The 23759-nt window shown below is 32.2% G+C and overlaps 2 protein-coding genes across 5 annotated transcripts in view; one reads left to right on the top strand and one right to left on the bottom strand.

Annotated features, from left to right (window-relative positions):
* LOC142329769 (synaptic vesicle glycoprotein 2B-like) overlaps nucleotides 1-23759 on the top strand; it is a 218742-nt gene that overhangs the window by 34785 nt on the left and 160198 nt on the right. The gene's annotated exons all lie outside the window — the stretch shown is intronic.
* The window catches only part of LOC142329770 (synaptic vesicle glycoprotein 2B-like), a 111540-nt gene that overhangs the window by 23778 nt on the left and 64003 nt on the right, over nucleotides 1-23759 (bottom strand). For both annotated transcript variants that reach the window (XM_075374549.1, XM_075374550.1), the window contains 3 exons: nucleotides 7093-7337; nucleotides 4805-4992; nucleotides 971-1100 (listed from right to left, as the gene is read on the bottom strand). In XM_075374549.1, coding sequence (XP_075230664.1) covers nucleotides 971-1100; nucleotides 4805-4992; nucleotides 7093-7337 — 563 coding nt within the window. The remainder of the gene's footprint in view (nucleotides 1-970; nucleotides 1101-4804; nucleotides 4993-7092; nucleotides 7338-23759) is intronic.

Raw genomic sequence — 23759 nt, 5'->3', positions numbered from 1 at the left:
TCATGCATGCATTTCAAAGAGGCTTATATCATATTAGTATTTATCTGTACGTCGTTTCTCCGGGGGTTTCTTCTTTTTTGTATCTATTCGCAGGTTTATTTTCATTTCCACACTATTTTTTTTCATAAAGATTAATCATAATATAGAATATTCCTTCTTATGTTTAATAGTAAAATTAAAAAAAAAAGTAAAATAAACTTGTTTAAGAATTATATCCGTATACTTCTTTAAATGAAGAATTCTTAAGTTAGTAATTTATTTATTAATTTAGCGCCGAGTTAAAAAAGCGAAATTTAAATAATTCAAGATATTACTTATTAATCTTTTTATTTTCTCTTTTTTAGTAAATTTTTAAGGATTTTGTTTATTTTCGTATTTTTTATTTTAATTTTTTTTAGATTATCCTTTTGAATCTATTATATAATCTGTTAAGATACGAGATATTAAGAGCGCGTGTGGTATAATCGACCGGCCTTTCTGTCTAGGATGTTAGTCTCCAAAATGTAATTTTACCATTAATCGATAGTGAGGCTCCAAGAAGTATTTATTACAAATAATGTATTTTTAATGTTGTTGTATAAGTTTACTATTTTAAAAGAATAAGAGAACTAATTACAGAACGTATGTTATTGCATTATTATGACATATTTTAAATAAGAATCGATTATTATAATCATTAACTGAGAAGAAAATTATACGCAGTCATCGGTTTCAACAATGTTATCTTATTATTAGTTTTCCAGTCCGTTAATCTTGTTTAAATTAATTATAATTTTTAATTGGACTTGGCCTATTTTTTAATAATTAATTTATGGATGACACTCTTTTAATTTAATTAACTTACAGAAACTTAATAATTTTACGTTTTAATTTTTATAATTTACTGTGTAGTAAATAATATCCAATATACATACTAAACATTATTTTATCGTGATTATTAATTAATAATTAATTTTTATTTCTTGCTTACCTGATCACAGTTTGTTGCTTGTTTTGTTGCATTTGATGTAGCTATTTCACACACGATATTATTCGTTGCATCTGGCATTTCTTCTATTTTATAATATAAATCTGGCAGCCAAAGTCTTAATGTATTCATTCTAATGAAATTAATGAAAATATATTATTGTTTATAAATTATCAATAATTTTTTATATATATATATATTTTTTTTTTCCCCCCGCTATTTAAAATTGATTTTCAATGACAAATTTAATTATAATTGTTTTACTTAAGAGAATAATTTGGTTTGGCTTTACGTGATAGAAACTTGTTCTATTAGTCTTCCTATATGGCTGTGGAACAGGAAACAGATTTTTAGTACGGTATTAAGATGGCTTAACGATTTTAGGTGGCCAGTTATTCATAAACGTATCGCAATTTTTCCCGAAGATAAGCAACCTGAGTCAGGCTTACAATGGAAAATGAGGAGTGAAATCTTCATTGAGTGGAATAAACTACCTAAACGAAACCCTCTAAAAATTTAGGTGACATTTGACTTTACATATGTAAATTTCATTTTGTTCCCCCTCAAAGACCGGTTATATAATGAACATCATTAATTTCAAAGAAAATAACATCTTTTAAAATTGCAACGTGTGTGCATATTGTGACATGCATGTCAAATAAGTTACAAAAAGTGAGAAAGGAATTAGCTTGATGTACCAGTTCTCCTGCCAGATATCTCCAACGGTGTACCGATTTTACAAGTACTTAGCATGCTCAGCACGGAAGATTTTTAGTAGGGTAATAACGATTTGAAAATGAAAAGAAGAGCTCTAAGTTAAGGAAAATTGGTGAGAAAAAACGATTTATCCTCGTAGGAGCCATAAAACGAAGTAAATAACTCCACCGTAGAAAATATCTAAAGGTTTTCTTCCGTTATTGGGCAGTCATCACACCCACAGTCTCTGGAGATCAGGGAATTTTAATTCAGATGAGAGCAGCATGTTAGTAGTCAATGATTTTGCGTTTGTCTGCTTTAATATATTCTAAAACAAAAATTTATTTTCTTTTAGAGATTAAAGACCCGCTTGAGATTTTTTTATAAAGGAAAGTTAGTAATAATTTTAATAAAGGAAGGGATGTAAGTACTAAACTACGAGGGTAAGTCAATTATTATCACTTTATCCACCCATCTGATTTTTAACATTCTCCTATAGCACCACATTTCAAAAGCTTCTAATATTTTCTTCTCAGGTACTCCGATGTTTCAAGTTTCTCTCTTTGATAGTTTATTATTTATTAAATCTAAAAAGAATTTCTCAATAAAATATAATGAAAATACAGCATTTTTAACGTAGAAGTAAAACATTTCTAGGTAACTGAAGAAAAAAAAATATTTTCCGAGAAAATTTGATAATACAATTACTGATTGTAGAACCTAATAAGATAGGTAAAAAACAAACATTGGTTGTTACTAAACCAATGACTGGTAAAATCATTGGTTGTTCTTCAGACTTGTAGTCGTAATTGATTAGTACTGGATTATTATAGCATAACGTGTTATAAAATAATATTATTCTATTATTCAGTGTTATTTTTCTTATTTATTACAAATTTACTCGTCATCAAATGAACAGTTTTTTCAATTTGAACCTCCTATTGTTCCATTGTACGTTTTTTCCTTGTAAATTAAGTGGAAGATTTTTTTAAACGATAAATTATATGGTCACATAAAACGACTTAAAGAAACATTTTATTTATCATTATCGGTTAAAATTTATTTATTATTTATTTATTAATTATTTTTGTATACCAGATAAAAGAGTAACGGCACAATGATATGTCAGCAGTACTCTACAGAGATGCCAGGACATTTCTGCGCAGTCTGGCTTATAATTGTAAATGTACGGGTAAATGTGTAGTCTTAAACTGATTCAGGCCGACCACTCCTGAGATGTGTAGGTAATTGAAACCCCACCACCAAGAAATACCGGTATTCTCATTGTAGCATTCAAATCCGTATAAAAGCAACTGTCTTTAGAAGGACTCGAACCTTAGAAATCTCGACTTCGAAATTCAGCTGATTTTGCGATGACGAATTAAACCACTAAACTAATCCGGCGGGTTAGATTGTTAAACATAGGGATGTTTACATAACCTGGTAATGTTTTGGTATCTAATAATTCTTTTTGTGGTGGGGAGGGTGAAAGTAAATGCTTAAAAAAATAATTCTCCTACACAGACAACTTTCGATTTCTCTCAATAAGATTCTCTACTGTATTTCTATTTCTAAACCGAATTCAAACCAAAATTAAACAAAGAACTTAAAAAATAATTTATTTTCTATCTTTATTTAAAATGACTTTTTGAAATTGCCGTAAAATTGAGCGTTAGTAAATTAATGAGTAATTAATGAGATCCATGATACAAAAATTCTTTCTGTATCATGGATCGATCGGTTTTCTAAGGACCGGGCGAATATTATTTCAATTTCTCTCTTCTTTTCTTTCATATTTCCTTTAGCATTTTTTGTGAGTTTCTCTTTATAAAATTTGATTGTTGTTAACTATATATTTTTATCCAAGGCAGCCTTTTTTCTTATATGTTATATTTTTTCAGTTCAGAGTAAGGTAAGAATGCAGTTTTATCACCTGCTTTATTTAATATATAGATATGCACTACAGTTTCAGGAAATAAAAATGTATTATTAGTTAAGGACAACAGCCTGAATGGTTTACTGTTTGCAGATGATATATGGTGCTGCTGAAGGCCCTTTGGCCGCTACGCGCCGAGTCCGTGTTTTGATGACCGATCATCCTATTCGTTATCTCTTGTTATAACGGTATTTGGGTATACTCCTTGATGAGAATTTCAGATTCAAGGAGCACTTTCAGAGTGTCGCTAAGAAGGCGTGTGATACCTTCTTCGGCATTCGTAGGGTGGTTCATCCCAATTGGGGTCTAAATATTAAAACAATGAAAATTTTGAGGGAGTTCTAGTTATCGTGGGTGTCAAACCAATTGATCTCCTTGAGTCGAAACGTCAGTTACGCTACGCTGTGAAGACGTCATGTGAACTGACTGCGCAGCGTATTCGGGAAATAGAGGAGGAAGGTTTTGGTATTTGGCAGGACAGGTGGGATGAGACGGCAGATGGGCGGTATATGTGCGGTTATGTAAGGGCGTTGGGAGCCGCCGCATGGATCTCCTCGAACCGGCATATGACTCAGTTTCTTTCAGGGCATGGCGCATTTTAGGATAGGTTGGCTTGACTGATTCGGGTCAATGCCTTCAATGCTTAGTATCGGATAATGCATATCATGTAATTTGCTGTACGTCTGCTCAAAATATGAGTTTAGACGTGCAGAGGTGGTCAGGGAGTTTGAGGGTATTGGTTTGAGTCTGGATGTGCGGGCTAACTGGAAAGTTAGAGATGGGTAGTGCATTGTTGAAAGATTTTTAATAATTTTTGGCGCTGGAAAGGACTGCAGAGGGTGTTTGTTGTAGAATAGTAACATGAGTGGCTAAGGACCCGTTTGGGTGCTTTTCCGCCCATATGCTCATTCTGCACTTGTATCCGTCTGTTGTTTGTATGTTAGTGGGTTGATTTAAAAATCCCATTATGAGCGCATTTCACCGGGGGAATTGAAATCCATCGAAAGTTTTCGCTAGCCGTAACTCGATTATAAAGCATTTTCGGACATATTTTGTAAGAACCTTTTTTCTTATTTCAAGCTTTAGAATTAGTTCCCAAATTATTTCCCTTTACTCCTGAATCACTCTGTATAACTTGTCTAATGTAGACAACGCGGTAAGAGAAATAATCATTATTTTTTTTAAATAGATAAATGAATACTTACGATAACAAAGCGAAAAATTGTATGCTAAATACATATGCAGCATTTCCAACATGTGGTCTTTTAAACAGAGCTGTCATTTGTCTCCAGAAGCTTTTAATAACTATAATCGTTTTATTTTGCCCACTTTGGGCAAATTCAGTTTGTTTTGCTATCGCTGATTTTCTTCGTTCATCTCGTAATTTTTTAACCTGTAACAGTAATAAAATGTTGTAAGTGTACGGTGCTGTACCTTTTTATGTAGTCAGTAATACACCTTATCATTAATGCATGACCTTTAAGAAGGAAGAACTTATCATTCTTATATTTGTACGTGCTTTAATATGCGCATATCTTCATAAGTAGCAGTTTGTCATTCAACAGCACTATATCGCATGGCCGCATTTGTCAAAATTAATTTTCTTTCCTTTTTCTACCTGTAACGTTTCCCTATCTAATAATAAAGAAACAAGTCGGTGGTATTTATTTCTAAATACATCAACTGCTTCCACTAGGTATAATAATGTGCGTCTGATAACAAGAAAAGCGACCAAGACACAATTAACAAATATTTCTTCTCCAACAGTATCATTCGCAACGTAAAAATTATCGAGTAATATTGTCGCGAGTATACGTAATTGGTCTCCATCTTGTTTTTATACAGTTCGGTTTCTTTCAAGTCCGTAGATAACTGCGTCCTTTCTTATTGATGGCGAAATTATAGCATGCATGTAGCTGGGGTATTGCAGTTGAAATATTCGCTAGAAAAAGGTATGCAGTTGATTCACAACAAACAGTGACCTGGAGATTGTGTAAGGATTGTGCATTTTGTTAACTTCCTCTTATTTAAGTTTTACGGTAGTGTATTTAATAAAATCAATTTTGTTGAAATACATATTTTTATTAATAACATTTTTGAACAAAAAAAAAAAAAAGTACGTTAAGCTCTAGAAGGGAGTCTGCCCGAACGGTGGATGTAGGAGGATCTTACTAAAAAAACCCAGCATCTATTTTCGGATGGCTCTTTAATTTCAAAAGAAAATGCGATTTTTCTTAATGCATCTATTTGTAAAACGCAGAATTGTTGTTCAGTAGTATCCATTTCTCGTCTCGGTAAAAATATCTTAATCTCTTTCGGAGATATAAGCTGGTTGGGGGCTTGTAAACGTGGAGGAAACCTAGCAATCGGGATTATTTATCTACTTTTGCGGTTACTTCGAGAATAGATTTATTCTTTTTGTTATCCTTAATACCATTCTCCTTATTTTAAGTTTTATTTTTTATACGTCAGAACCTGCTAGATCTATGATGAAAATGCCTGGATATATAAGGCCAGTCATTAATATTGTTTGTTATCAGAGTGATTAATGCTGGCCTTCTTTTGCGAGAGATGACAGTTCAAGATCGGTTATGTTTAATGCTACTGTTTCTCACAGTCACTATATTAATTCCGAGTTCTAATTTGGTACATCCACTATGCGACCGTCAGACGCAGCCGTCTAGGGGCTCCCGAATGATGCCAGGCTTTACCCTTAAAGCCTGCCTTCAAAAAATGATTAGTAAAATATTCTTTACATAAACTAAGGTTGTCTATGTTATTAATATAATGAATAGCGAATGCTGAAATTATTTTAATCTTAAGATGGGAAACCGTAACTTTCAATAAAGCATGATGGTTACTGCATCAGTATAATTATTGATATTAACGATAAAATTATTTTAGGCTTAATCGGATATGAATGGTCGTATTGACGGATGGTTAGAACTTAATTAATGACACTGACATAAAACTGGTTGATCTCAGTTTATAGATAATTAAATTCACGTACTTAAAAAACGCTTAAAATGTTTTTCATATGTTCCAATTTGTGTAAGTTCAAAAAAAAAAAAGAAATGTTAATTCATAAGTAAAATTAAAGGTATTTGGTCCATACTCCTGGTTGTTAATAATACTTTTTCTTCGTTTTATTATCTAAAACGAAGGAAAATTCAACTGAATTTTTTGAATGGGATAATTTATATTTTGTACTGGAAATGAACTATCTCCGTTTCCCATAAATGTTTACTTTCCATACGTTATCATCGGTGTTGTTTAGAATTTATTAATCGCTGTTGTTGATAATTTCTGTTTTTCATCCGGAAGGTTCTGGGTTTCCGCGATCAGAAACGTTACAAAATTCATCATTCATGAAGTAGCCCTAACTGTAATTCAACGTAGACCAAATGTAAATTTGGTCAAAAATACATATAAATAGATAATTAATTATTTACATAAAAAACTATTCCCGTTTACTTTATTGAATTTCGCTTACCGGATATGTATCTGCCGGTTTTCCTGTGTTTATTTCGTATATCCTACGAAATACTTTCAAAGCTTCTTCTTTTCTACCCTGCGACATTAAAAATTTTGGACTTTCAACACAAAATGCTGTTAATATTGCTGCCATTATTGAAGGAAGCGTTGATAATAATGTAAATATTCTCCATGAATTTATTTTCATTTTTCCATCAAAAAATTCATAGACTATATGTTTTGGTATTAAATACCATGCAATTACTGTAAAAAAAAAAGATAAATATTTAGTAATTAAAAAAAGAATTAATATATTTTTTAAAGGAAAAAGACCTTGAATACTATATCGTGGATTCCGGTGTTCTTTGGTGGTTGGGTTTCAATTAACCACACATCTCAGGAATAGTCGAACTGAGACTGTACAAGACTACACTTCATTTACATTCATACATGTCATCCTCATTCATCCTCTGAAGTATTATCTGAACGGTAATTACCGGAGGATAAACAGGTTAAAGAAAGGAAGTAATATCATAATGGAATGGAAACGTCTAATTTATACCCAGAATGTGACTGACTCCATTAATTTTGAATGGGAAAAATAGTTTTCCCCCTCATCCATTTATAGGGGTTTGAGTAAGAAAGATCAAACGCTGTCAGAAAATAAGATGACTACAAAAGGGGCATTAAATTATGTGAACAAATTTAGCTACCTTTTGAGTAAAATGTTGAGATACGTAACACGTAATTTCTGTATCTCAGTGTCTGTTTGACTACTTGACTAATAGTGACCAAATTTTAACGGGATCAAAGTTCCATATATAAAAATTATTATCTTGTTTCATCCAAATCGGACTATTCAATTTGGAGATATCGACAAAAAAAAACGTGCTTAACTTACATCCTTCCGGAATCTTTCAATGGCAAAGTTGTGTTTTTTTGATCATAAAATATAAAGATATGATAAAATCACAGACGAGCAAAATTTGATTCGAATAGCATACCATAAAATAGAGAATAGAAATAAAAAATACTGTTAACTGAAAATTGAAAATAATACTTAGTAGTTTCTGATAAATAATTATTTTAAACAGGTAGAAATACTGTTTTTTCAATATTTCTAAACTATTTGTTATTTAGGTTAATTATAATTTTTGTAAATATTCATTTTTATATACAGAGTGTTTCTCAAATGACGGGCTGGCTATACTTTTTCGGATTCTACTTGTAAAACTAAACAAAAAATATATTTAGGAAAAATAACAATTTCTCCTTCGTTTTTCTCCTGTCCGCCATTTTGTTATTTTTATACAAAAATGTATATCTCAATTTCGTATAGAGGAATCACTTTAATATTTGGTAAGCGTCTTGGTAATAACGTTTTAAAATTAACAAAAAATCAGGATTTAAATACCTTCGAAAATTACAAAATGGCGGCCATGTTTATTTTTCAATCCGTTATATCTCCATAAATATTAGTTTTATCAAAATTTATGTTATTTTCTAAAATATTAAACCTTTATTTTGAACAAAATGCCTTTTTTTTTTGTTGAAAATCGGTTAACAAATAGCCGAGTTATGGCAGAAAATTGATGTTGTAATTATGTGTCTGTTTTCATGTCCTTCACATTACGTACAATTCGATGAAATATTAATTGTTTTTATTTATTGTTAATTCTAGTATTGTAAATTAGTATCAAATTAAATAATAATTTTCTCACAATAACAGACCTAATAATTATGACAGAAAAAAGCAAATTGATGTAATTATGTGTCTGTTGTCATGTTTTCCTCTTTACGTTCAGTTCGATGAAATATTAATTGTTTTTATTTATTGTTAATTCTGTTATTGTAAATTAGTATCAAATTAAGTAATAATTTTCTTACAATAATAGATCTAATATGAAACAAAATTAATCAATTTTCACCCATAACTCGACTATTTCTTAACCGATTTCCAAAAAAAAATCATTTTGTTCAAAATAAAAGGCTTAATACTTTAGAAAATAACATAAATTTTGATAAAATTATTATTTATCAATGAAGATATAACGGTTGAAAAATAAATATGGCCGCCATTTTGTAATTTGCGAAGGTATATTTAAGTCCTGATTTTTTAATTTTAAAACTTTATTACCAAGGCGCTTACCGAATATTAATGTGATTCGTTTATCCGCACATAAGATATAAATTATTATATAAAAATAATAAAATGACGGACAGGGGGAGAACGAAGCAGAAATTGCCATTTTTCCTAAGCGTATTTTTTGCTTAGTTTTACAAGTATAATCCGAAAATGTATAGCTAGCCCACCATTTTAGAAACACTCTGTATAACATGACACAAATATTAAACAAATTAAAAAACACGTCTGCAAACATTGCTCTTTATTATAGGATAATTAAAGAACGTGCGGGTGACAATTTTGTTATAGTATAATTTTTTTAATTTATTTAAACACACACACACATATTTTTTTGTCTTCAGTCATTTGACTGGTTTGATGCAGCTCTCCAAGATTCCCTATCTAGTGTTAGTCGTTTCATTTCAGTAGTATACCCCCCTACACCCTACATCCCTAACAATGTGTTTTACATATTCCAAACGTGGCCTGCCAACACAATTCTTTCCTTCTACCTGTCCCTCCAATATTAAAGCAACTATTCCAGGATGCCTTAATATGTGGCCTATAAGTCTGTCTCTTCGTTTAGCCATATTTTTCCAAATGCTTCTTTCTTCATTTATTTGCCGCCACACCTCTTCATTTGTCACTTTATCTACCTATTTGATTTTTGACATTCTCATATAGTACCACATTTCAAAAGCTTCTAATATTTTCTTCTCAGATACTCCGATCGTCCAAGTTTCACTTCCATATAAAGCGACACTCCAAACATACACTTTCAAAAATCTTTTCCTGACATTTAAATTAACTTTTGATGTAAACAAATTATATTTCTTACTGAAGGCTCGTTTAGCTTGTGCTATTCGGCATTTTATATCGCTCCTGCTTCGTCCATCTTTAGTAATTCTACTTCCCAAATAACAAAATTCTTCTATCTCCATAATCTTTTCTCCTATTTCACATTCAGTGCTTCACATTTTCTCCTATTTTCACATTCAGTGGTCCATCTTTGTTATTTCTACTACATTTCATTACTTTCGTTTTGTTCTTGTTTATTTGCATGCGGTATTTCTTGCGTAGGACTTCATCTATGCCGTTCATTGTTTCTTCTAAATCCTTTTTACTCTCGGCTAGAATTACTATATCATCAGCAAATCGTAGCATCTTTAACTTTTCACCTTCTACTGTTACTCCGCATCTATTATTGATTGTGATTGCAAATACCAATCGAATTGCCAATTGCAATCTATTAAATTAAAATGGTGTATCGGTTGGGATCATGGGTATTCGAGGAATGAGGACATCTTCAGCTTTGAAGGGCCCCGTTAAAATCGGTGCTTCCACTACGTTATTCGTAAATTTCTTAACTGCAAGTCGCGTGCCGTTGCAGAGTTTTGGCTGATTAATATTCCGCAACAGGATAATTGTCATTTTATGATCAAACCGTTGCTAGAATCAATCTAATGCGGAATGTTTTCCCAGTTCCTCCTGGCGCAACCAAGAAGAAGGTCCCCCCAACTCCGTCATTTATCATTTGCATTATGCGATCATAAATGCCTTTCTGTTCACGCGTTAATTTGGGAATGTTTGATTGGACATATGACTGAAGATCACGAATGTTGTAACTCAGTTCACGGTGATATTTTGATAAAAACGCGATTCGTAAAAAAATTACACGAATTTGAATTATTTAGATATAGTTTAGCGGTGTATTATGTCCTTTGGAAGAGAATTCGGTTATTGTTTTCGACAACGCTTCTTATCATTAAACGAAAAGAATTCCAGCCGTGTTATAGAAAAACAATGATATCAAAATGTGGTTCAAAAGGAATAATTTTTGAAGAGGTTTAAGTTAATGTTCAATCATTGCAAAGGGTTTCGCGTATTAAAAGTAATTATAGTCCGTATAAATCTGACAACAAAAAGTTGTAATACTTTCCTGCCTTTGGGTATTTGTTCTCATGTAGCGGAAAAAATAATTATACATAAAAAAAATTACCAAAGATTTCTTTTTTGAGGTGGGTGTAATTTATAGTAAAGTTTTATTATAAATTTTCATTATATGTTAAAATAAACCAAAGAAAGGTTAAAAAGAATTTAAAAATCGGTATTTTTGTAATTTTTTCTGCACCCCATCTCCAAAAACACTTAAGTTTTTTTTTTATTTTCTGCGTTTAATATGTTAAATAAAAAAACTAAAAAAATCCCCTGAAAAATGCACAGTCTATAAAATTACCTCCTTTTTTGGGAGGGGGACCGATGGGGTGAGTTATGATGAAATTTGATTCTAATATTATTATTAAAAGTTAAAATAAACCAAAAAAAGTTTTAAAATTTAAAAAAAATTATATCTTTAAACATTGATCGTAGGCTCCCCAATATTGCCCCCAAAGTATTTTTTTGGTCACTTATACTACTACTATGCCTAACAAGACATAAAAAAGTTTGGACATAAAAAAGTTTTATGGAATAAATAAAAAGATAACTTTTTCGATTTTTTTTGGAAGGAGGAATTTTGAGGCGGAATTATAAAATAGTGGTAAGATAAGTAAGTATGAACTCATGTATTGAATTTAATTTAGAGTCGGGTTATGCTTGTAAAATTTTGAGGAAATTGAATCTAACTGTTCACCTCCAAGGAGATATTGACTCAAAACTTTTACCAAAAAATTGCCTCGTAAAATGTAAAACATAATCAAAATCGGGTGGTTTATCCAGTTAAAAGTTGTTAAACTTGTAATAAGCCAACACATGTTCATACGTACATACGAACATTATCCCCCATCTATTTTTGGGGTTCTGGGTCATAAAACGTCGAGAAATGCAAAAACCCAAACTATTTTTTGACTGTTTACCGTACCTTTCTTTCTTGCAGGAAAAGTTAAAGAACGTAAAAGCAGTATTAGAAATCATTAACTGAATGGACAAATTCACTTTCATAAATTACATACGTAGCATTCATGCCACTGATATCCAAGATTAATTATAAATAAATTACCTTTTTTATACTGTAAATTTATTACCACTTAAAAGAAAATTCCGTTTTAGATGTTCCATGATTAAAACTATAACTTGTCACAAATAGGAAAACTTATGACTTATACTTCATGGCATCATAAATTGAAAGTTTCGTTTATATCTTTAATATTAAAAACAATACAGGCTGACTAGTTTCAGTCAGATTTTTATCCGTCTAGTTCCGGCATCGAATCCCTGTCAGGTTCGGCATTTTTCATACGCTTCAAAAAATCGATTTCTTATTCCTATGCTCGTACAAGCTTCAACTTTATGTGTTGAAGGATTAATCATAATAAAACTCTTAACTCTTAATCGAGTTCATAGTTGTATGTATCATATTTACATGGTATAACAGTTGGAGGTTATATATTAAAAAAAAAAAAGTTGATTTACCGTGTGATATAAATCGCAAGAAGCTAGAATATAATCGAAAATAACTTTAAAGAATAAATTCATATACAAAGTAAATTTTTTTTTTTTTTTTTTACCTTCGGGTCCGTATTCAAACAATTCATTCCGCAGAGGATGAGATGAATGTTTTGTAGCGTGTGTGAAAAATGCCATGCCTGAATGTCTGACCGGGATTTTTTTTTACTTAATGTATGACAACATAACAAGAAATAAATATTAAAAACACAACTGTAAAAAAAAATGTTACTGACAATCGTTGCTCATTAATATAGGACAATTCAAGAGGATGTGGGTGACAATTTTATATTTTTTCAAATTTTTAAATCTATTTAAACATATATGTATAGCCTATGGCATTCCCGGTAACTTAAGGATTCCAACGCGGGGTCATAAATCTAAATCGGTTCAGCCATTGAGCTGCTATGGTGGAACAAACATACATAATACACCCTAAATACATTAAATTTTTTGGGCAGTCGTGTAAAAACGAAAGAGGAGATGTCGACGAAAGAATAATGGTACTAAGAAAGAATTATCCTACTTTGAACTAAGATGTGCTATGTAAACTGAATCTGTATTAAGTTAAAATACATAGGTTGATATGTTAGTTAAACAAAATTACATGATCGTGTTGTTTTGTTTTTTCATTCAGAGTAAAAAAAAAAAAAAAACAAAAAAAAACAAACAGGAAAGTATTAAAAATATCTTAAAAAGAACGCTGTAGATTTCTTGTACATATGTGGTCGTGGTAGTATAGATATGTAGATATGTAGATTTTTTACATAGTTAATGTTAACTTTCCCAGTGTCTTTAACCTTTAAACTATGAAGAAGTTTAAAATTGTTGAATTTAAGTAGGTCAAAATCAGCTTCTTATTTTTTATCTACTAATTTTTAATATTTTTTTGTTTTGAAATAGTAGTTTATTTTTGTACAAGGTCACGGTTTCTATTATTCAAGGTTATCATCATCTGTACTCAAACCAACTATCCTTCTTTCCCATAATTATCACGGTTATGAGAGTATCTAATTAAAAGGTGTTTCAGTTTCGTGTTAAATTTGAGTATTTACAAATTATATTTTTCCCATTTGAGTTTAAAGTTTTTTAACTCGGCTTCATAATAACGTTAAAAGATAAAAAGAAGTCTTATTTTAATAATCTTCATGCTACATACTCTTCTGATCCGTATAAATTCATTTAATTACTGAAATTTTTTTTAGGTAACTGCTGAAAAACTAATAAAATTACTCTTTTTACTTTCCTGGTTGTAGATCTATCGCTGCTGCAGCGATCATTTCAGCAAATGAGTTATTGGAATGGATTCGGAAAAATATGTAGAATAAAAAAAGTGTGTCCTAGCGGACATGAGCGTTTAACTATTTAATTTGTTAATTAAATTAAGGAAACATTTTTAGTTTTTCGCCAATAGCAACTTTATTTTTAATCGCATATAAAAATAAAAAGCACCAGTAGATAACTGAATAAATTTCGCATTAAAAATTTCTCTGGTACTTTTTTCTTTGAAAACTAAGGGCACTAGCGAATTTTACAATAAGCATCTAGAATTGCGAATTGGTGGTTTTTATTTTTGCATGCAATTAAAAATAAAGCCGCTATTGGCAAACAACTAAAACATTTTCCTTAATGTGTTAGGGTACACTTTCATTCTGCATATTTTTTCGAATCCATTCCAATAATTTTATTTGCTATGGTAAATTTTTTTCGAGATTAAAATTTGTATTGACTCGGCTAATTGAAGTAAATAAATCCATCTTTAAGTGTAAAAAAATCAAAGGAATCGAATATGGCCCGTAATTAAAGTATAATTTTTTCTTTCCCGTCTAGATAGCGCTACAGCAGAGCTATAGCTCTAGAAGGTAAAGTATTGTCATCGGTCCAATTTGGGCATATGAGGTTTTTACCGATTCTTGACGTTTTGATACCCAAGGAACTCAAAAAACCGGATGGAAATTATCCGGATGTTAATGTTCGTATGTACGTGTGAGTGTTTGATGTTGGCTTCTAAATCACCTTATATCTCCAGAATTACTGGACCTATTTTTACCGTACAGGGTCAGATTACTTCTATATACGGGGCATTATTGCCATTAAATTTTCAACTTAAAAGGTCAAGGTTGTGAGGCTGTAGAGCAAGGTCACCCTCAGTATCTGAGATTTCTCCTAATTAAGGTCACATTTTTCTTAGGCACTTTTGTTAACAATTAATAAATAACAATATTTAAAAAAAAACGTTTTTTCAAAATCGCACCCCTACCCCAAAAAATTCTCTAAACTACTGCTATATTATGACGTCACAGGTGAGCGGTAAAATTAAATAAATGAGTAATATTTAAATTGTACAAAAGTACACTCGGTCTGGCTGGGTCTCGATCGCCCGGTTGACTCGATACCTGATGCGTTAAGCCTCGCGACTATACTAGATGCCGACCGTACAAGCGAAATTTGTTCTATGTAAGTTGTGAAATGAGATTAGTTTAATTTGTGCCGACCGTCGCCGCTAGTACCACTACATCCGGTAGTGGTATTACCGGATGTAGATACTATACGGAATTCACGGACGCTTTAGTTAGAATCATTGAATTAAATAAACGAAAATATATTATATTTAAATAAAATGATAAATATTTTAATTTAAATTGTGTATGTATGTATGTATGTTTAAGCCGTGCATCAGAAACAACCCCGCTTTCCGGGAAAGCCATACAACTGTGTTATCAGCGTTTTTTACTTTATTGTACGAAGTAAAGAAAGTATTGTGATCGCGAAAAATTTCGGTTTTCTTATTTCAATGATATATCAATTTTGATTATCCCTCTTGATTCTGACTAGCTTCGGCGTGACGTCTGTACGTACGTATGTATCTCGCATAACTCAAAAACGATTAGCCGTAGGATGTTGAAATTTTGGATATTTAGGTCTGTAGTTGTGCACATCCACCTTTGATCGCAATCGAATGCGGCAAAAGTGTCCAAAAAGCCCAAAATCCAAAAAAGAAATTGGATTTTGGACTTTTTCGTAACTGTAGTAATAAGCTCTCATTGAGAGCTTTTCAAAAATCATAAGTGGTAGTTAAACTATCATAAATCGTACTTATAATCATATCTGGTAACTATCATAAGTGGTACTTATTTTCCTTGGTTTCAGACTTATAGCCTAATAAAATTTTAATTAATGAAATATTTGGATCTTACAAGGGAAGGCACATCGGTTCGAATCGGACTGCGTCTTATTTTTTTTTTTCTAATTTAAATATATTGATTTATTAATAATTATTAAACTCTGATTATTAAAAAAAAAAATTACGATAAATAATAATTCAATAATAACTATAAAAAAACTATATATGAAAAAAATCAGAAGTCATTAATGAAATTAATGATATATAATAAAATTTTATGCACTTTTAAAAATGTATATATGTTATTTAATAGGCGTACATTTAATAGGCGTATATGTTATTTAATAATGTATATATGTTATTTAATAGGCGTTATTTAACAAGTCATATGGTGTCCATATCAGATTTTTTTTACTTTTTATTTTTTTAATTTAAAATGTAATTAGTACAATATAGACAACATGGAAACTTTTTTAAAAAAGGATTCCGATTTTAGTCGACTTAGAAATATAAAAAAATCTTTTGAAGTTTTTTTACAATTTCTCTTACGTTATCTGTTTTCCTGAAGTTGTGGTTGTTATTAGAAATGTTGTATGTGGTAGCTGCCGAATAAAGGCGCTCAAATTATATCGTTTTTTTTTTTCATATTCTACCGGCCGTGACATCGACACTTTTATATGCTATCCCAGTATGGTTCGAGGCATTGAATAGGTAGAGGAATGTGAGGCGGCTGGCCTCGCTCCAGTGGCGGGCAGCGTTGAAGATTGCGGTTGCTTAGAGGACTGTGTCCCAGAGGCGGCGGGGGTGTTGGCGGGTGTCCCGCCGATCCTTCCCGTTAAAGCCCATCAGGGCTAGGAAAGGGGGGGGGGTGACGACCGGAAGCGTCACAAGGCGGGTGTCTTTCCTTTCGAGGGTTGGGATGTCCCGCCGATCCGTCTCCGGGCTTTGCAGTTAAAGAGGATATATGAGGGTATGCAGAATGCTGACTTTGCATCCCTTCTCCTCCAGGAGTGGCAAGAGAGCTGGGATGCGTCATATATAGGTGCTTGGACTCGGCGACTAATTCCTCGTCTGGAACCGTGGCTGGAGAGGAGGTTTCCCCATATCTCCTCTCCAGCCACGGAGAGAAGCTGAGAGACGTAGTAAACTACGTCTCTCAGCTTCTCTCTGTCCACGGAGAATTTGGGGCGTATCTTAACAGGTTTGAGAGGCGTGCGTTCCCGAATTGTATCTACTGCGGCCTCTTGGATACCCTCGAGCATACATTTTACTGCTGCCCTAGCTGGGCGGAGTTGAAGGAGGGTTCTCAGAGTGGATCACGCCGGCTGCTACTGTTGGATATACATTGCGGAGCTGGGCAAGTGGAGGGAGATCGAGGGGCTCGTGGCTGACATCTTGAAGCAGAAGGAGGTCGACTACCGTGATTGGGGGGCAGACTTAGATGTCTGCGAGGGTACATGGGGGTGAGGGACAGCTCCCTGCGGAGGTACTGTTCGTCCGTGCTTACACGGTTGAGCAGTAGTGAGAAGTACGGGGACTCCCGCACCCACCATGTGGAAATAGACTGAGTCTATTTCCTGGGGATGCCCCTTCGGGGATGTCTCCGTTTGAGGCATGGGTGTCAAGACCGAGTCCTGGCTTCTGGGGTGGGGCCCAGGACGACATAGTCGGGCCTGGTTACCCCACTCCGGCGGCTTGAGGCTGGCAAGAAGATAAGATCCAACCGGCGGGCCGACCTGCAATGCCGGTAGGCAGGAAGGCTCGTTAGAGTTTTATGGACACTCCCCTCGGCTGAGTTATACTTTATTGTAGGTCCGGCCCAGGGGAATAGGGATATAAAAAAAAAAAAATAAATAAATAAAATGATGTATTTCTTACAAATTTTCTTCAAAAGATTTCGATAATGATAGGTATTGTATAAACAGAAGAAAGATTGGTTATTAATATATAAGAACAATCGAATTTTAACCATTGTAATAAAGTGAATTAATATACTTTAAACTCTCAGTAAAGGTATAATATTAACACATTTATGTTATTTATGATATTGTAAATGTGTTTGTTCATGAAGGTACAAAGGAATATAACAGCAATTGTGACAAATTGCTGTGTATTTTGAATTTGTACACCGCAGCTGTATTTATGTAACCTAGTGTTAGAAAAATACTAGTCACGTTTACGTTTTCTGTTTAAACAGATCTTAGTTATATAAGGGAAGAAAAACGTTTATTTTATTATTCGTTAATTTATCTGTAACTTAAGTTAACGACCTTAAGGTGACGAAGATGTAGTATAATATTTGTATATGTATCTTAATTAACAGGTAAGGAATACATTTTTATCTAGCTGAAATTTATTAACTTTATTTGAACGTTCAGTTTTTGGGTTTTAAACCGTATGGTTATTATTTTTTTTTGTAGTATAAAACAGAGTGAAAGTATACTTTTACTTTAAAAAAATTTTCATTACTCCCTATCTAATTTTATTTCATGGCATTTTAATGTCCAGTGATTTTAGAAATATTAAAATATTGAATACTATTTATGTAAATATTGGGTCTTTATTTAGATTATATCTGCTACGATTTAACTTATACTCATGAAATTTAATGTAATAAATTACCTTCCTTGTTTATTAAGGAAGTTCATCGTAGGGAGTTTTGGAAAAGAAAAAATTAATAAAAAATCCGATGTGGACACCACCCTTGTACGCCTATTAAATTACGTATACACGTTTTTTTAAAATGAAAAGTACATAACATTTTCTTTCATTAACAACTTCTGATATTTTTTCATTTTTTTATTTTTGTTGTTATTATTGAATTATTATTTACTGTAAACATTTTTTTACAATCAGAGGTTAATAATTATTAATAAATCAATTATTTAAATTTAAAAAAAAGTTAAAAAAAGGAGATGAAGTCGGGTTTGAACCGATGTGTCTTCCTCTTGTAAGATCCAAATATTTCAATAATTAAAATTTTATTTGGCTATAACTCTGAAACCTATGAAAATAATTACCACTTATGATATGTCGTTGAAAAGTTCTCAATGAGGGCTTATTACTTTAGTTAAGAAAATGTCCAAAATCCAAATTTTTGGATTTTGTTTTTTGGACATTTTGGTCCAGTCGATTGCAATTAAAAAGGGAAGTGCACAACTAGATGTTATAACAGTCCTAAATCCAAAATTGCAACATCCTACGGATAATCGTTTTTGAGTTATAGGAAATATATACGTACATACAGACGTCACGCCGAAACTAGCCAAAATGGATTCAGGGATGGTCAAAATGGATATTTCCGTTGAAATCTGAAAACCGAAATTTTTCGCGATCACAATACTGCCTTTAATAAGTACAAGGAAGTAAAAAAAAAAAAAATATATATATATATATATATATATATTACGTGGCCCCGGGAGGTTCCGAGAAGCCTCTGAGTTGGCTCCGGGATTCGACCTGAGCCCCGAGAGTCCAGGTTCTGGTTATATGGGCCGACGAGTACATGTATATATCAATCTAGCCGTGTATATATTTTATAAGTGAGGTTATTTTATTTTAAGTTTGCAAAAATTATTGCCGGCTTCTGTGGTGCGAGTGGTAGCGTCTCGGCTTTTCACCCGGAGGTCCTGGGTTCGAATTCCGGTCAGGCATGGCATTTTCATATAACACGCTACAAATCATTCATCTCATCCTCTGAAGCAATACTTAACTTTTGACCCGGAGGTTAAACAAAAAAAAAGTAAAGGAAATTAAGTTACAACGTAATTTTTTTTAACAAATATGTACTTTATAAAAGATGAGAATAAAACTATTATTATTAAATGGTAGCTTATTTCGAAAGGATTTTAATCATGTTTTTTTTTTACTCTTAAAAATATCATTGGTAAAAGTTTTTTTTATGTTTAATTTCGTACATAAAAGATTTCTCCACATCTAAAAATTTGATTTTAATATATTTTAAAAAACTCTAGTGTTTGAATTTATCGACTTTAGATTTTAAAATCATCTTTTCTAAATTTGCGGGATATTAAAGTGGAAACAATCCTTATTTATTTAACAACATTAAGTACAGGCTTTTCACTTAATTACAGCTATCTACCAGCTGTTTTGTTATGATGAAAATTGAATTTTATTGCGTATGAATAATGTCAAACCTAATCGAATTTGTATCCAAAACTTACTGGATGAAGTTATGTGAACATTTCGCTATGGAAGTCAGCAAAATTAAAAAAGAAATTAAATGTTTTATTCATGTAACCCAAAATATGATTATTTTAGATGTTAAAAATATATTTTATAATTCTTTTGCAAGAATGTCGTAGTAAAGAGTTAATTTGTAAATATTTTATCGGTTTAGCAAATCATTTCAGACCTTTTTTTAATTTTTTTTTAATAAGAAAACAAGTAAAGATGATTGTGAAATAATAATTTCATTTAGTATCATTAGAATAGGACTGAATTTTAAAGTTTATCTGAATGACGGTAAAGTTTAGTAATACTGTTGACTATCTTTTTTTTAAATTTTGTTCTTATTTAGTAAATAGAACTGTTCAGAGCATATATACTAGTTTGCAGTGTAATTTATTTGTATTTTTTTTTAATTGGATATTTCTGCAATAAGACAGGCTTATAGATTTAGTCTTGAAATGGTTCAAAATGTTCTGAAACAATTTTTTTCTTTATGATGTATGTTAGGGTGGTGTGTAAAGTTGTAACTAGTGGCAGTAAGGCAACAAAAAGCATTTACTGGATTTTTTCTAAAGATAATATTTACGGTGTTATAGAAAATATTTTACGTGGGAGGAATACAAGCGTATAAAATAATTCTAAAATTTTTGTAAGAATAGATAACGTATTCAGTTTTTCTTTTTACTCAAATTTTATAAAATCTATTTTCATAGCAGTTGTCTCTCTCAGCTTATTTCTGAATTTTGTATTAGTTTCTAATAGTCTAAAATCATACTCAAGGTAACTGCAGCAAACTTCGTGGATCACTATACAATTCTATTTTGGTATCTTTAGAACCTCATATATATAAATATGTACCGGTTGATATTTAAGTATGGAAACAGCTTTATACTGCATTTCCTGATTCCGAAGGGGAAGATCCCGCCATGTGACGATTCCAGTCGCCATTCCTTACTTTCTTTTTCCTGTTTAGCCTCCGGGAATTACCGTTCAGATAATACTTTAGAGGATGAATGAGGATGATATGTATGAATGTAAATGAAGTATAATCTTGTACAATCTCAGTTCGACCATTCCTGAGATGTGTGGTTAATTGAAACCCTGCCATCAAAGAACACCGGTATCCACGATCTAGTATTTGAATCCGTGTAGAAATAACTGACTTTACTAGGACTTTAACGCTGGAACTCTCGATTTCCAAATCAGCTGATTTGGGAAGACGTGTTCACCACTAGACCAACCCGGTGGGTTAATCCGGTCGCCATCTCACCCCTTCCGTACCTAGCCTTGACGGGCTTTACCGGAGGTAAAATCTTCTAGACCCACAGACTGATTGACGTGTCAGTCATCATCTCGGTCTCTGCCAGAATGCCACCGATGGAAATGCCACGAATGACATTTCCATCGGTATAAACCCTATAAACTAACATAACGAAAGACAAATTACCAAAACTGCTCATACGATTGAGTAGAAACTTGTAAATTTTGAGGCTAAATGCCCTACAACAAAACAAAATTAAACGAAGAACACCGCAAAATAATAAAACAAAAACAATTAACACCAAACAAAACTTCAAAAACGCCTATCATGAAAACTAAAACTCTCAAGCGACTTTAGCCACCCGTGTTACACAAACTCTGTTCCTATACGTCCTCACCAAATCGCTGAATAACCAAATATTTCATAAAACTTTCTACTATATCCCATTCGGTTCGGCTTGTCCAATTGACAGTCAAATCCTAGTAAGATCCAATATCTTCGAGCTGCCTTACAACCTCTAATCGTCTGCCCTCATAACGAACACAAACATACAAAACGTGTAAAGCATTATCCATTATACCACAACTCGGACACAGACCCGAATCAGCCAGACCGAAACAAGCTTATTTATCTCTAAAAGCACCATGGTCTGAAAGAAACTGTGTGACATATTTGTTAGGAGACACCCAAGAGGCGCCCCAAGTGCAACTCCTCACATCAGGAAAGAGATCATCCGTATAATGCCTATTAGTTGTCTCATCCCATCTCTCCTCTCACAATTGAAATCCATTATTTTTAATCTCTGATTTCTGTAGAAGTCAATTCACCCGACTTTTTCCAAAATAACGCTGTTGACGCTCAACCACGAGAACATCAATGGACTTCACTCTTGCAATCACCAGAGCAGCCTCACGTGAGATAGTGCGATAATCCCCTATTACTGTTAACAGCAAACATCAGGGAAGTTTACCTTAGGACAGCTGATGAAGGAAATCCTGAAGATTTCCTGATGGCGATTCCAGAATCAGTAGCATATATTAATTTGTTTGTAATTTTTGACTGTAATTGGTGTTGTGTCTTGATGCCATAGGCTAAGTAAAATAAAATACAACTGTTAACAACAAGAGGCGCTGGACCCTTAGTAAAATATCCCTATAAGTTTTATATTTTTGCTTATCCGTTCATACATATCTGAGAGGTGTTTGGAGGCAGAAGAAATGGAGTTCTACATAGTTAAAAAAAAATCTGCATTTTGGTGGGTTTTTAATTTTTTCCGCCATATTGAATCAAACTTAATTTTTTAAATAGGAAGGTGTCACTCTTGTGTCACACGATTTCGATGTAATATTTTACAAGAAAAACAACGATGAGATCCGTTTTTCTGTTAATGCATTCGTTATCGAGTTATAAGCATTCAAATCGGCAAAAACGGAAAAGTCGTGTTAACAATAAAACGAGCTCCATGAAAAGTTTTATTGCATTTTACATTCATAATTCATACAGTAACAACTTTGAACAGTACTTGTTTATTATTGGTAATAATAAACAATAACACAACAGAAAATTAAACGGGTATATCTACTGATATTTTATATATATATATATATATATATATATATATATATATATATATATATATATATAAATAAAAATGCAAATGTTCGTTTGTTCAAAATGCTTTGAAATGTTGACACAACGTTGCATTTGAATACACACGTGTTTTTATATACCTAAGATGTCACATCTGTGACAGATAAAAACATGCTTTTATTGAAAAAAAACAAAAAAACAGCGCTATCTGTTGACGTAAAAACAACACATGCTATACTAAATATTTTATGATTACATATCAGTGTTTTCGATATGTGTGTTCGCTATAGAGTAAACTACTGGACCGATGTGAGCGCGGGGAAAAAAGGGAGAAAGGGAAAAATCTAAAAAATATGAAAGGGAAGAAGGGGAAACGGGGAAAACGAAAAAAGGGAAAAGGAAATTCAAAGGGAAAAGGAGAAAAAATAAAAGATAAAAAGGGGTAAAGAGGAAGTGGAAAAGGGAAATAATGAAAAGAGAAATGGAGGAAGGAAAGATAAAAGAGGTGAAAAGTGGAAATGGAGGAAAGAAAAGAAGAAAATGGGGAAAAGGAAAGGGAATATGGTAAAAATGAAAATGGGAAAAGGGAAAACGGCGGAAAAGGAAAAGGGGAAAAAAGGGAGAAAGGGTAAAAGGAAAAGGTTAAATTTTGTGAAGTTCTGTAATGTTCATTTTGTTAATGTTTTATAATACTTTTAATTGTGTTCATTTAATCTCTCTCACTCTCTGTGTATATATGAGTATATATATATATACTCATATAGATTTGAGTGTATATATATATATATATATACACTCAAATCTAGCAATAGCGAAGCATTGCCAGGTCTGCTAGTTTTCTAAATAAAAATTAACTTCCAGTGTTTTATTAAATATTAAATTTTCAGATAACAATGCCTTCTTTAAGTGAAACCGAAAGAATAGTTCTCTTAATGATGTGATTACGAAGAT

Source organism: Lycorma delicatula, chromosome 9 (assembly GCF_047948215.1).
Source record: "Lycorma delicatula isolate Av1 chromosome 9, ASM4794821v1, whole genome shotgun sequence".
Taxonomy (NCBI): domain Eukaryota; kingdom Metazoa; phylum Arthropoda; class Insecta; order Hemiptera; family Fulgoridae; genus Lycorma; species Lycorma delicatula.
Note: the sequence above shows the minus strand (reverse complement) of the source record. Positions and strands in the feature narration are given on the sequence as shown.